Source organism: Stenella coeruleoalba (assembly GCF_951394435.1).
Source record: "Stenella coeruleoalba genome assembly, chromosome: 13".
Lineage (NCBI taxonomy): Eukaryota > Metazoa > Chordata > Mammalia > Artiodactyla > Delphinidae > Stenella > Stenella coeruleoalba.
Genome location: NC_137159.1, coordinates 69,214,286 through 69,227,693, shown reverse-complemented (window position 1 = coordinate 69,227,693; position 13,408 = coordinate 69,214,286). Strand labels below are relative to the sequence as shown.

General features: G+C 55.8%; 1 protein-coding gene across 3 annotated transcripts; it reads left to right on the top strand.

Annotated features, from left to right (window-relative positions):
• The first annotated feature begins 531 nt into the window (after window positions 1-531).
• KHK (ketohexokinase) lies at window positions 532-13,404 on the top strand. 3 transcript variants are annotated; one of them, XM_079941000.1, is made up of 9 exons: window positions 532-1,119; window positions 4,925-5,041; window positions 7,038-7,172; window positions 7,360-7,494; window positions 9,346-9,418; window positions 10,150-10,296; window positions 11,322-11,410; window positions 11,548-11,705; window positions 11,792-13,404. In XM_079941000.1, exons 1-9 carry the CDS (start codon window positions 1,028-1,030, stop codon window positions 11,875-11,877), a joined length of 1,032 nt encoding a protein of 343 aa, XP_079797126.1. In that variant the 5' UTR covers window positions 532-1,027; the 3' UTR covers window positions 11,878-13,404. The 3 variants fall into 3 exon arrangements, with proteins under 3 accessions (XP_079797126.1, XP_079797127.1, XP_079797125.1); XM_079941001.1 differs by lacking the exon at window positions 7,360-7,494 and having other exon boundaries at window positions 11,792-13,400; XM_079940999.1 differs by lacking the exons at window positions 7,038-7,172; window positions 7,360-7,494 and having other exon boundaries at window positions 11,792-13,401.
• Window positions 13,405-13,408: the final 4 nt, after the last annotated feature.

Genomic DNA, 13,408 nt, shown 5'->3' with positions numbered 1-13,408 from the left:
ACTGGCCTCTAGGCCGAATCCCTGGGCTCCGGGACTCTCTCGAGGGGGCTCCGGCCCCCACCGCCATACTAAACTATTCAGGAATAAAGACACTTGGGTTTTCTAAAAAAAAAAAAAAAAAAAACTAAACAAGCTGTCTGCTCTACTATGTGTTCAGGGGTAGATAGGCGTATACAGGGGACGGGGTGAGGGAGCCCCGGGTTCCGGACCCTGCTCGCGTCCTCCGCTTTGGCAGGGGTAGCTCTGCCTGCACTTGCACTGGACGCGCAGGCGAGAAGTGCGCCCGGGGCTTGGAGCGCTAGCCGGGCCCCACTACGGGTCGCGCCTTTTCCGCCGGCGTCCGCCAGAGGGCGCTGGGAGACGAGACCGCGGCGCCGCTGGGCGGTGTCTTCCGTCACGTGACCTCCGCCGCTCATCTTGCGTGCCCCAGCTGCTCAGCGGCGGAGGCGAGGCCTCGAGCTGGGATTGGCTGGGTCTCGGGGGCGGGGCGGGACAGCGGGGACCGCGCCAGCCGCGGCTCTGGATGCCGGGGTCCGGGCCGCAGCTGCGAGGCCAGACTCAACACCGCGGGCCTAGAGTCTGGAGAGGGAGCCGCGGGTGCAGGAGAGGGCGGGACAAGCGATGCCTTTCTGCTGCACTTTCTCTTGGCATTCATGAGGTTGCCTAGCTGCGCTTCAGAGAGATTTGTATTAGCTCGGAGTCCGTCTGACAAGTGAGGAAACTGAGGGCGAGAATTTGAAGGCGTAGCCATCTCCTGGGCCACGCAACCTGCTAAGGGGAGGCCAGGGACCAAGACCGCGGGGTCTGCACTCCCAGGCCCGCTGGGGTCGATGCGCGTGGGGAGCAAGAGCCCGGCTCCGTCCTCTGCACCTCGCCGCTGCAGGAGGCTCCTTGGAGGAGGAGCTCGGGACGCGGAGGAGGAGCCAGTACAGACTCTGGGAGCTGGGACACGATTCTCCGGGATAAGAGGCAGAGCCCGGGAGGAACCCCGTCAGCCGAGCGGGCAGAAATCTCCGGGAGCAGCATCATGGAAGAGAAACAGATTCTGTGCGTGGGGCTAGTGGTGCTGGACATCATCAGTGTGATGGACAAATACCCGGAGGAGGACACGGACAGCAGGTAGGGGCGCCCGGGCCCCTCGGAAACCCTAGGGGCCGCTGCAGCCCCGCGTTGTGCCAGGCGGCCAAGACCAGAGGGCTGCGGAGCAGGGGGTGGGGGGGCCGGGGGGCCCGCAGCGAGGCCTTGAGAGTCGCCTTGGGAGCTGGTGCCCCCTGCCCTCTGCCCGGGACCTGGGGAAAGAATTGAGGCCTTTAGTAGTAAGATCCAGGCTTTGGATAGCGTTGTGTTCTCCAGTTCCCATTTCAACCCTGGGACCGTGTCAGACATCATTATCCCCATTTTACCGAGTAGGCTAAGCAAGTAAAGACCCTGAGGGACGCAGTTATTTATCCACGGGCACACAGCTAGGAAGGTGCAGAACCAGTTTTTTTCTTTTTAACGAGAACTGTGCACTTGCCTATCACCAGCATTTACTTCTAATTTATTTACCACATATATATCTCATCTGTGTCTTTAAAAAAATTTTTTTGAGGTAGCTTACAATAAGAAGTATGTGCAGTTAGACTGTTCAAGAACTTTCAAAACCATGGTGTTCAAGCTTCCCTGTAGCTCGGGGCTTGCTGGCACGGCAGGCAAATTTGGAGATGCTGTGAGTTATGGGTAGAGCTGGCTCATGAGCCACACAGACTTTTCCCTGGTGCCGAATTCCAGAAGTTTACCAGAAGTCCTATTTCCAATACTCAGTGAACAGCATAGTGGAAGAGACCCTTCTTGGTTGTCTGGTAGAAGTTGAAAAGTCATTTGTTGGTTTCCGTATTTACTCTTGATCACCCTTACACTGTGATCCCGAGACACTGCTGTGTGGTGGAATCCGTGGCTGTCTCTTGGTGCAGTCTAGTGCTCAGAATACGGACAAGAACTGCTTCTTGGCCCTCACTTGTCTCAGCCAAGAACTGGATGAAAGGCGAGTTCAAGATTGAACTCGGGAAGGACACTACAGCAACCACAGCCAGGAGGCTCACTGAGGGCAGAGCCCCCGGCATTCTTCAGGCCATGGGTCCACACAGCACTGTCACAGGCATTGTTACATAGTTTCCTCACAGCAGCCCATGGGAAGCGTGTAAGGATCAGTTGCTCCTCTCTTTAGAGACGAGGAAGCTAAGGATTTGGAGAAATTAGACAATTTCTGTAAGGGGCCACGTAGTTGATGAGTGGCAGAGTGGTGGTCACAACTCAAGCGTCCTGATGCTAGTGTTCCAGCCCTCCGCCCTCTCTAGTGCTCCCTGTTCCTTTTTTTTTTTTTTTTTTGGCGGTACGCGGGCCTCTCACGGTTGTGGCCTCTCCCGTTGCGGAGCACAGGCTCCGGACGCGCAGGCTCAGCGGCCACGGCTCACGGGCCCAGCCGCTCCGCGGCATGTGGGATCTTCCCGGACCGGGGCACGAACCCGTGTCCCCTGCATCGGCAGGCGGACTCTCAACCACTGCGCCACCAGGGAAGCCCCTCCCTCCCTGTTCCTTGGCTGCTGCCCGCCTCATGGAGTTGACCCTTTGCTTTGGGCTGCTTTGTTTGCCAGAGGTGACAGCCCCTGGCAAAAGGTGCAGGGACCGTGGGAGGAGGCACAGGGTATGCTGCCGTGTGGCCCTAGCCCACCTACCAAGGTCAAGCCAGCCCCAGGACTTGGTGGCCAGTGAGGAGGCAAGTTTACTTTCCGGAGAACAGTGCAAATTCTGGGGCTCCAGTTTCTCTAGGAACTGTGGAGGACCTCCAGGGGACCCAGAGCACTTGCTCTGCTGGAGCGGAGTCCCGGTGCCTTTGAGCTTACTCATGTTGGAAGGCTGGGACAAGAGCCTGCTGGTCCCACCCTGACGGGAGCTGGTTCCGACGCTGGGCACTAAGCAAGGTGCCTCTCTGAAGAGACCCTCTGTGCTCCCTGCGCTTGAGGGAGTATCTCCCTGCTCCCCCAGACCCATGGCTCCGCTCCTCTGTGGAGCAGTTTGGTTGTCCACAGGGCCTCTCTCCTGTGCTCCCATCCCACCCAGCCCAGCTCCTGGACTCTGTGTTGCATCCCCGATGTGCAAACCTGAGTGGGGACACAGTCCTTCCCAGCATCTGAGCCCCACCTTTCCCAGGCTCTCTCCATAGGCAGCCGAGAACTGCCACCTGGAACTCGGCCAGACCCCTGAGGAATGGCCCTGCCTCCCAGAGTCCTGGCTGAGAAGGACCTTCCGGAAAGCATCTTCATGCTCAGCAGAGCATTTCTGCACAGAAAGTTGGGTGTCAATATAACTTTGAAGGGTTTCCACAGAGTAGAACTGTGTACCCTTTCTCTGAAGCCTCAGCAAGCTGGGACCCAACTACTTTCCATTCAGAAACCACTTGCAGTGGTTTGGGATCAGGAGACCCGGGTTCTGGTATCAGCTTTGTCATTAACTGTTGTTGGGACCTTGAGCAAGTCCAGTCCCTCCAGGCTTCTCCTTTCTTCTCTGCATGAAAATTTCTCTAAAGCTCATAGCTTGAGAAATGTTTGACCTTTTGCAGATTAGTATCCTTCTTTCTAATGAGATCGTGGTCCCCTTTTCCCAAGGCTGAAGGGAACTTCAAGGTTAAGCTTTGTGTACAAATATACCCTAGCCTAAAAATTCTACTTCCTTCATTTCTCTTAATTAGTAGTTCTTCGGTACTTGTTCCCCTTATCGTAAGCTGCCACAGTTATTATTATCCTTTTTGGAACTGGAAGCATAGAAATAACAGCCTGTACTGTTACCTCACAGTATTATTGGAGCACAAATGAGAAATCATTCAGGTTCTTTGACCATGTATGCATGAGTTATCATTTTTGTTGTTGATGATGACAATGAAGCCCTTCAGGTGTATCTTGACTTAGTTTCCTTTTGTTAGATTTTCAGTAAAGATGGAGAAAAAAAAAAGGAAGAAAAAAAAAGGTAACTATGCACTGTGATGGATGTGTTAACTAACCTTATTGTAGTAATCACTTCACAAAATATATGTATATCAAACTCATCACGTTGGGGCTTCCCTGGTGGCGCAGTGGTTGAGAGTGCGCCTGCCGATGCAGGGGACACGGGTTCGTGCCCCGGTCAGGGAAGATCCCACATGCCGCGGAGCGGCTGGGCCCGTGAGCCGTGGCCGCTGAGCCTGCGTGTCCGGAGCCTGTGCTCCGCAACGGGAGAGGCCACAACAGTGAGAGGCCCGCGTACCAAAAAATTAAAAAAATAAAAAATAAATAAATCATCACGTTGTACACCTTCAGCTTTCAGAATGTTATATGTCAATTATATCTCAATAAAGCTGAAAAAAAAGGAGAAACAAACAAAAATGGAGAAAAACTGGTTTTCACTCACTGGTCTTTTTAACTTTTGTCATCATAAAAGTTACCACACACAACTTTCTTAAATGATCACAATGTCCGGGTTTGCTTCCTGTCTTAATTATTTTAATCTGAGTTATTACTGAAGTGGTCTCTCCTAAGACAGGAGCAGCAGGAGATTTGCCACCTTTGAGAAGAGGCAGCTCTCAAGGAGGAGGCTTGGTGGGGGGTCCCTGTAACAGAGGAGGAAGTAACCCAAAGTCAATGAGACCCTCAAATTGTGATGGGCCCAACTGAGTACTTTCCTGATGTCATAAGAGTAGGTGAAAGATAGAAATGAATCACTGTGAGCTTGAATTTAGCCTGGGCTGGGGAATAGCTGAGCCTCTTCCCTTTGCTGAGCCTAAGGCTGGCCTGGATGCTTTCTGAGGGGAATCGCCTGGCTTTTACATCCTGCGGGCCCTACTCAGGGCTCAGCCCTGCTTATCCCAGCCCCAGCCTGCTGGATCTGCAGGGACCCTCCTTGTGTTTTGCAGGTGCTTGTCCCAGAGATGGCAGCGTGGAGGCAACGCATCCAACTCCTGCACTGTCCTCTCCCTGCTTGGAGCCCCCTGTGCCTTCATGGGCTCGCTGGCCCCGGGCCACGCTGCCGAGTAAGTGGAGGGAGCAGGGGAGGGTGGCCCACAGGGTGGGGGGAGAAGAAGGAAGCCTTGGCCCTGGGTGGGCGGTCTCTGAGAAATGGTTTGTGGCCACCAGAAATGGGTGGGGCGTGGGGAGCGGAGTACCGGCAACCCAGACCCTCCCTGGTATGGCTTATCTGCTGCTCAGTTGTTAATGCTGCTCCTGTTAAAGGTTTCATTTTCACAGCCTGTTTCCTTGGCCAGTCCCTGGAGCCTGCTTCGGCTTCCCACCTTCTCCTTCCTTGTTTCCAACAGACTGTCTGCGGTGGATGTGACTTTGCCCTTCTCAAGTCCCTAATCCTGCCTGTCCTTTTGGCAGAAGGCAGTTAGGGACATGCTGTACCTGCCCTCTCAGGGATGTCCTGCATCCACGGTCCCAGGGTCCAGGCCTGCAGTTTCTTTCCCAGCTGAGGGGGCAAGGCCAGTGACTGTGTCCCCGTTGTTCACTGAAGCAGCGAGAGCTCCCTGCCCAAGGACACCCCAATGCCACGTGCTAAAGCTGGGCCCAGCCCCATGCCTCCCAGCTCATCGGCTAGGAGGCTGCAGCCCGTAGTGGCCCACACGCTTCCTCTATGTTGGCTGCTGCAGGGACCCAAGAGCCCTTTGACCCCTGGCACTGCCGACTCAGCAAGCGCTTATCAGGCGGTGAGGCCCACTTTGCCCACTGTGGGCACAGGGGCAGGCTGCCAGGTTGCTGGCCTGTAAAGCACAGCCCTTTGAACCCTGGTTTGAGAGGGGCTGGTGCCAGAGCCCAGCCCCAAGCCGCAGCCAGATTCCCTTCCTTATGAACTGGCACGAGAGCCTGCCCTGTGATGTGGGACAGAGGGAGCCGGAGCCAACAGCTGCTCACTTGTCAGCCCTCGTCAGCAGCTGCCTTCCCTCCCAGCTAGAGCAAGACCGTGCCTCTTGCTTTGGGGTGGTGGACCCACCTTTGTGTGGCAATCATGCTGATAGCTGGGCCATTCCAAATTCTCCCCATGTGTTCAACAAACACTGAATGAGCACCTACCATGTGCCTGGCACTGTGGGTGCAAAAAGTTATTTGGCAAAAACCAAATCATATTCTCCATGCTGTGGGAAAGCTACTATTTAAAGGATCCTTGAGACGTAAGGCAAGGAATGATGCCCCGATGTGGTACCTCTATACAGATCTGTATTGTCCAGCCTTGGTGTTGCCGAAAGTGGGGTTCAGCCATAGTGAGAAAGGCCAGGATGGTGGCTGGACTGCTGGGCATAGTGGCCACAGCTCATTTCCAAAGAGCTGGGAGGGATGGGTGGCCTCCTTGTTCTGCTGGTACAGTCTTCCTGAAGGGCCACCCCCCGGCTCACTCTGATTGGAGTGAGAGTCCTGGACCCGGTCCATACTGAGGGGCCTCAGGCACTGAGAGGGCTTGCCGCTGTGGAAGGAGCGGGCAGTGAGCAGGGCCACCGAGGCAGCACCACTTCCTGGCTGGGCATCGTGGAGGCAGGTGTAGAAGGAGAGGAATCACGTTAGGACTGGAAGGACTTCAGAGAGTGGAGCACCATGGGGATGAGCAAGCAGAGGGCACCTGGGGGACAAAGTGTCACCTTGGTAATTATTAATACTGCCTGGGCCTTGCGTGATGCCGGCCACAGTGCCCTCACCTGCTTGGTTCAAACAGGGTGCGTGTTCTAGGTCCCACATCTACCCCATCTAGCTTTATGAACGTGAGCAAATCCTTTCCAGCTTGAGTCAGATTGAAGGACAGGGTCAGGGTTGGAGTTTGCTTCAGTCAGGACCTAAAAGAATGTCCCTTAGGGTTTTTCTCACTAAGCTCCAGCCATGCTCTCCTGCCTCTCCTGCCTCCACACAGCCTGTGACAGTGACTCCCAGTCCCATCCTAGCCCCTGTGCTTGCACCCCAGGGTCCCCGGTGGCCCTGCCACCTACCCTCCAGTCCCCAAACCCCCGTCGAACTGCGCCTCCCCGGGTTACTCCGCCCTGGCAGTTTTGTCCTGGACGACCTTCGCCGCTATTCCGTGGACCTACGCTACACGGTCTTTCAGACCACGGGCTCCGTCCCCATTTCCACAGTCATCAGCAGCGAGGCCAGTGGTAGCCGCACCATCATACATGCCTACAGGTTTGTACATCTGTCTGCGCCTTGCCAGCTGCCGCCGCCATTGCCGTCACTCAGCTCCCAGAGCAGGACCCTCTCTCCAAGACCCGCGTGCTCCGGCACCGCTCCCCACCCCGCGGGAGGTCCAGGCCCCTGGTAGCCTCTAATCTGTGTCTCCTTGCCCTTCCCTTGGCTCGGGCTCCACCCCAAGCTTCCTGGTGGCTGACTTCAGGCAGCGGGGCGTGGACGTGTCTCAGGTGGCCTGGCAGAGTAGCGGGGAAGCCCCATGCTCTTGCTGCATCGTCAACAGCTCCAATGGCTCCCGTACCATTGTGCTCTACGACACGTAAGGCCCCCTGGCCTGCCCTGCCACAGCCCACCAATTAGCTCCCTCACTTGCCACGTGGGCAGCCCACTGGCCCACCCTCTGTGGCCTCTCTCTTTGTACCAGAAATTGTCCCTATGCCAAACTGTTCAGTGATTTCGGAATTGTTCTCAATTAGGGGAGAAGTGAGGTGGGAAGGGATGGGCTTTGCTCTGCCTGGCGACTTGGCCTTGGTCAACACCAAGGATGGGCGGGCAGGCCTGTGCAAACTGTAATTTATGATGTGATTCCTCCGTAATCAGCCAATCAGCAGCCTGGGTGTGAGATGGGGAAATTGTTCTGAGGACAGAGGGATGGGAGATGTGATTCAAACCATCTTGAGCCCTGAAGGGGGCCCACTGGGGTTTCCAGGGTCAGCCCCAGAGTTGCCAGCCTGCAGCATGGCACCAGGAGCTGAGGTTTGGGTGTTCGAAAGAGATGAGCAACCCCAAAGGTCCCAGCATAATGAAGCCAGACCAAATGCCACACACCACTCGCAGCCATTGCTGAAGGAGGGAAGGGGAACACTGGCTCAGCAGAACAGGGCCATCTGACGTGTTGCTAACCTCGGGCAGGGCAGGGGCATCCCTTTAGGGTCCCAAGCTTCCAGGGAGAGACCCCTTCTCATCTCTCCAGATTCCCTCCTGAAAAATCTCAAGAGGTTTAGTTTACTGAGAAACTAGGGTGTGCCAAGTACTCTGTTAGGGCAGAGATGGCCCAAGCCCAGCTGCCCTGGGGTTCTGACTGTCCCTGCTGCCCAGCACGACCACTGAACCTGCGGGAGGGGCAGTCATCCTAGAACAAGATTTATAACCAGTGGCCCTGGGCTCTTTGTGTCCCAATGAATGAGTGGGTAGGCATACATGCTAGACACGATCTTCCCATTGGGCAACCCTAGTCATCTGCCCATTAAGCAACAATCTGTAGCAGCTTTGATCAGGGACACAACATGGGTATTCACGGGAAGGGAGGGAGAGGAGCTCCAAGGAGAAATGTTTATTGCCCACGGCCTCAGTCCAGGCATATCCACACACATTATCTCCAGCTGCAGCAGGCCTGCGGGGCTAGGGGTTCGGTCCCATTTACCGAAGGGGAAGCACCTCAGAAAGGCCACAGTCACCCAGCTAGTTTAATCGAAGTAGGATTTGGCGCAGAACATGGAGGGGAGGACACTGGCTGTGTGTAGGTCTCTGGCCAAGGAAGGTCAAGGCGGACCCTTCCCAGGTCTCCACACCTAAGTCGGCCAAAAATAAACTCATTCTCAAGCACCAACCTTGATCCCAGGGCCATAACATGGAGCTGCCAAACTCAGGACAGGGCTGCTGGCACCCCTGGGGTGCCTGAACTGAGAGGACCCAGACCCGAGCTCCAGGCAGAACGGCGCGGCCTTTGGAGTTTCCCAGGGCACTGCGTGGTGGTAGCTGTGTGTGCTGCTGGCAAGAGGAATTCTGGGAGTTGTAGTCCCTGGTGCTCTGAAAGCATTTTGGGAGATATGGTCTGCAAGGCACGCAGAACTGGTCCCTTGCTTGACATATGTGGTGGTTGAGTTTGCCCTTAGATAATATCACAGCCTCAAACACAGGAAGGGACATCCTAGGAAACTGCCTGCAGCCCCCTGTGTGGATGGAGCTGAGCAGGGCAAGGAGTGGTCTCAAGTTTAGCCTGAGACAGGGTCTGTCCTGGAGCCAAGCCTCAGAAGCATGTGCTATAGATTCAGTTTCCTGCCATGCTGCAGGCAGCGCCAGGCATAGGGGCCCTAGCAGCCAGTTAGAGATCCTGGCCCTGGCTGACCTCACCATGCCCCTTCTCTGTCCTTTCTGTCCTGCGACTCAGGAACCTACCAGATGTGTCTGCTAAAGACTTTGAGAAGGTTGACCTGACCCGGTTCAAGTGGATCCACATTGAGGCAAGCCCTGCCCTACCTGTGTTTTGAGGGCCTCAACCTGCCAGCCCCTCCACATGTTCTGCCTTCTTCTTGGTTTCTTTGAACCATGAAGTACCTTAGAGATCAATGAATCCAACCCCCCTCACCCACTCTCCATCCTCCTTCTATGTTTTCAGGTGGAAACTAAGGCCCAGAAAGACTGGGTGATTTTCTCAAGGTCACACAGCAGGATGTAGGTGCCAGAAGCAGGGTGCTGGCTCTAGGCAAAGTCTGGTGCTTCCTGTGTTACAGGCTGCCCCACCTCCTCTGGACTTGGCCTCTGGCAGGAGCCTGGCTGTGGGAGGCCTGACCTGTTACCTCTGGGGAGGCAGGAATGGGAGGGCCTGACCCAGCTCCCAAATAAAGGGAACTAGAATCTTCATTCCAAGAGAAGTTTTGGAGTCTAGGTGGGAGGAAACCTTGAGAAGTCCTGAGTTCTAATCCTAGCCCTGTCATTTAATTTATTGTAGGTCCTTAGGAGAGTCTCTCTTTTATTCTTTCGTCTTCTCATCTGAAATGGGAGGGCTGGTCAATAAGGTCTCCAAGGTCCAGAATAGCACTAGAATTTTGAGACTTAGGTTGGGTTTCCGGCCCAGCCTTCCTGGCCCCTCTCCCCCCTCACCCATGGTTCCAGCAGGGAGGGAAGAATGAGGCAGAATGAGACCAGCGCCCAGCTGGTCCTGAGTTGCCTGCCCTGCCCTGCTCTGCCCCAGGGCCGAAATGCATCAGAGCAGGTGAAGATGCTGCAGCGGATAGAACAGCACAACGCCAGGCAGCCTCCAGAGCAGAAGATCCAGGTGTCTGTGGAGGTGGAGAAGCCGCGAGAGGAGCTGTACCAGCTGTTGGGCTACGGAGACGTGGTAAGCATCCCCCACGGCCCCCCACCTTGCCACATCCAGCTTAATTTGGTCCTTAAAGGGAGTCCGAGTGTCCCCTTGTCCTGCCTGTCACACTTAGGGCGGCACTTTGCGGCTTAGTGATATTGGCAGGTGGGGGCAAGGCAGAGGCAGACCTCTAGCTTAGGGCTCTAGTGCAGGCCTCAACAGCGGCCAAGGAGTAGAATTTCTCCAGCCCAGCGGGCGCATAGGTATGAAGGCAGCCAGGCTTGGTCAAGGCCAAGACAGCCCGCCTCAGGGCCAGCCTGCGTGGAAGCCTCCCCTCCCTGGGCCTCCTGTCTTTTCCTCTGTCAAATGACAGGATGGGACTGTTCTCCGAGGTGCCCTCCAGTTCTGTAGGGGGTGAGGGAGGATGGGAAGGGGGCTTGCGCATGGTAAGTGTGGAATGTACGTGGAATCGGGATGATAATCTAGCATCACAGTGGCAGCTCGTTGGGCCTCAGCCTTGGTTGCACGTTAAATGATGTGGATGCCTGAGCCCCACCCTCATTTTTTTTTTTTTTTTTTTAATTTGGTTGGTAGAGGTGAAGCCTGGGCTGAAGTATTTTTTAACAAAACACCCTGGTGATTCTAATATGTAGCTGGTGTTAAGGAAGCTCTAGAACCCCTATCCCTTTGTTTTAAAGATGAAGAAATCAGACCTAGAGGGCATAGCTGTACGCGGAAAGCCAAACAGAACAAAAACCCTCCTGAAAGCCGTGGTTTCACCTGCCAGTTGTAGATTGCGCCCCAAGATGACCTCAAGACTCACTCTGGGTTTTCAATTGTGAGGAAATTCGTTGATCTTAGAATAGGCCGGGGCTTTCGTGTCACAATTTACATGGCTGTTTTCTAGCATATCCTGAGCAAGTATGAAAACGTGTTCCTGAGGGACAGCGAGATGCTACTTGGGGGTTTAGGTGGCCACGATGGAGGAGCAGGTTGCTGGTAGTGAGGGACAGCTGGGGTAGAGCTCAGCTGACTGTCAGCCTCTCTTCCACTGCCCACAGGTGTTTGTCAGCAAAGATGTGGCCAAGCACTTTGGGTTCCAGTCAGCGAAGGAGGCCCTGAGGGGCCTGTACGGTCGCGTGAGGAAGGGGTGAGCTAGCGGAAGCCAGGCAGCGGCCCGGGTACGGGGAGTGAGGGAGCCTGGCCTCCAGGGTCTGCCCCGGGGAGGGATAATGAGGCTGGGGGCCAGGGCTGGGCTAACACCCAGCTGAGTGGAGGGTGTCACAGGGCTACGCTGGTCTGTGCCTGGGCTGAGGAGGGTGCCGATGCCCTGGGCCCTGATGGACGGCTGCTCCACTCCGACGCTTTCCCACCGCCCCAGGTGGTGGACACTCTGGGGGCCGGAGACACCTTCAATGCGTCCGTCATCTTCAGCCTGTCCCAGGGTGAGTACCCCAGCAGCAGGCCCAGGGCCGGGGCCTGCCCCTGCCCAGAAGGCCCGGCTGATCTGGCTACTCATCCCCCCCTCCAGGGAAGAGCATGCAGGAGGCACTGAGCTTTGGCTGCCAGGTGGCGGGCAAGAAGTGTGGTCTGCAGGGCTTCGATGGCATCGTGTGAGTGCCCTGTGGCAGGAAGCACCGGCTCACATCCCCGCCCCGGGCCAGCAACACTGGCTGCCGTCGCCCTCTCTTCTCTGGCCAGCTGGCGTCAGGCTGCCTTGCCCCCCCAGGCAGATGCAGGCTGTGGGAGGGCTCCACCTGTGACCTGGCATCTCACATGGCAGAGCTGCAGAGCAAATAAATCTCCCCCAGAGCCAGCTTCCTTCTGGCAGTCTGTTTGTCTTCGATGTCTGAGCTGCTCTGGCTGGGGATTCTGGAGGCTTTGATCCTGCAGTCCTTCGCCCTTTTTTTCTCTATTCCCCAAATTCACCTCCTGCCCAGGCCCAGAGGAGGGGCCACCCAGACCAGAGCAGCAGGAAGTGCCCCAGGCTTGCCACCAGCTGTGCCCCTGCTGGGGCCCCAGCTCAGGGTAGAGGGCCAGACTTCCAGCCTTTCTGGCGGGGGAGGAGACTTAACCCCTTGCACCCCAGGGAACCTTCCAAATAACCACAAGCCATGAGAAAAGCTCCTCTGGGCCCCAGCTCTGTCACAAGACTCCAGTGGCCACAAGTGTGTCCACATGGCTGAGCCAACCTGACAGGCCAGCGGGCAGGGAGCCTCCTCTGGTTTGGCGGAGCCTCTGCAGTCCAAAAATATCTCCCCAATGACTGACCCCGAGCCTGACAGCCCCACCCTTGGAGCTGCCTTGTAGTTAAGGCGGCGCCTGAGCCACAAATGTGACCCGGAATGCAAAGCATTGCTTTCCCTGGGGGAGACCTGGTCTGAGGGCATATGGGAATTGGTGAATTTCCACATGGGAGTTGGGGCAGGGGGGTGAGGCCGTAGAATGTGATAAAAGGTATGGGCTTTAGGCTCAGACAGGCCTGAATTCAAATCTGCCACTTACTTAGCTATGGGACCATGAGTACATTACTGAACTCCATCTTCCCCAATTTCCTCACCTGTCAAATGGTGCTAATTCTGCCTGGTCATAGAATCATCATGAGGATAAAATCACAATATGGAAAATGACCAGCGTGATGCCCAGTGTGTACTAGGTTCTCAATAAATGGTAATTATTAATATTTTCAGGGGTGGGGAGCAGATACAGGATGATGGAGAAGATCTACCCTGAACTGCAGGAGGGCGTTCTAGTGGTTAGGCCCCAGGGAAAGGCTGAGCTCCCTTCCCCGGGTTGTCTGCAGCTGGCGGTGGCCTAGTGCTGTACTCTGCTGTGTCTCAGCACCATCTGGGAACACTGGGTAAACTGAATTCCTGCACTCCCAAGAGGACTGCCCAGTCCCGACCCTCTGCAGCCTGAGGTCAGGGCAGGCTGGACCAGTGGATCGATGGCCCAGAGGGATGGGTTCATTTGGTTCTTTATTGGTTTTCTGGGCCCTAAATCTGCCCTTCAACTTAGGGTCTCCCTGAACTGCACAGAAAGACCTGCCACCTACTGGGGCCAGGAAGGGGGCACAGAGGTGTTCGTTGTCCTGACACACACACCCTACCCTTTGGGGCATATGTTCTGGCACTGAGACTTGTAGGTG

Excerpts from the sequence above, each read along its gene's own strand:
- KHK (XM_079941000.1), top strand. The coding sequence starts at position 1,028 with ATGGAAGAGAAACAGATTCTGTGCGTGGGGCTAGTGGTGCTGGACATC. Across the intron at positions 10,297-11,321 it reads TGTTGGGCTACGGAGACGTG|GTGTTTGTCAGCAAAGATGT; the intron begins GTAAGCATCCCC and ends CACTGCCCACAG. Across the intron at positions 11,706-11,791 it reads CATCTTCAGCCTGTCCCAGG|GGAAGAGCATGCAGGAGGCA; the intron begins GTGAGTACCCCA and ends CCCCCCCTCCAG.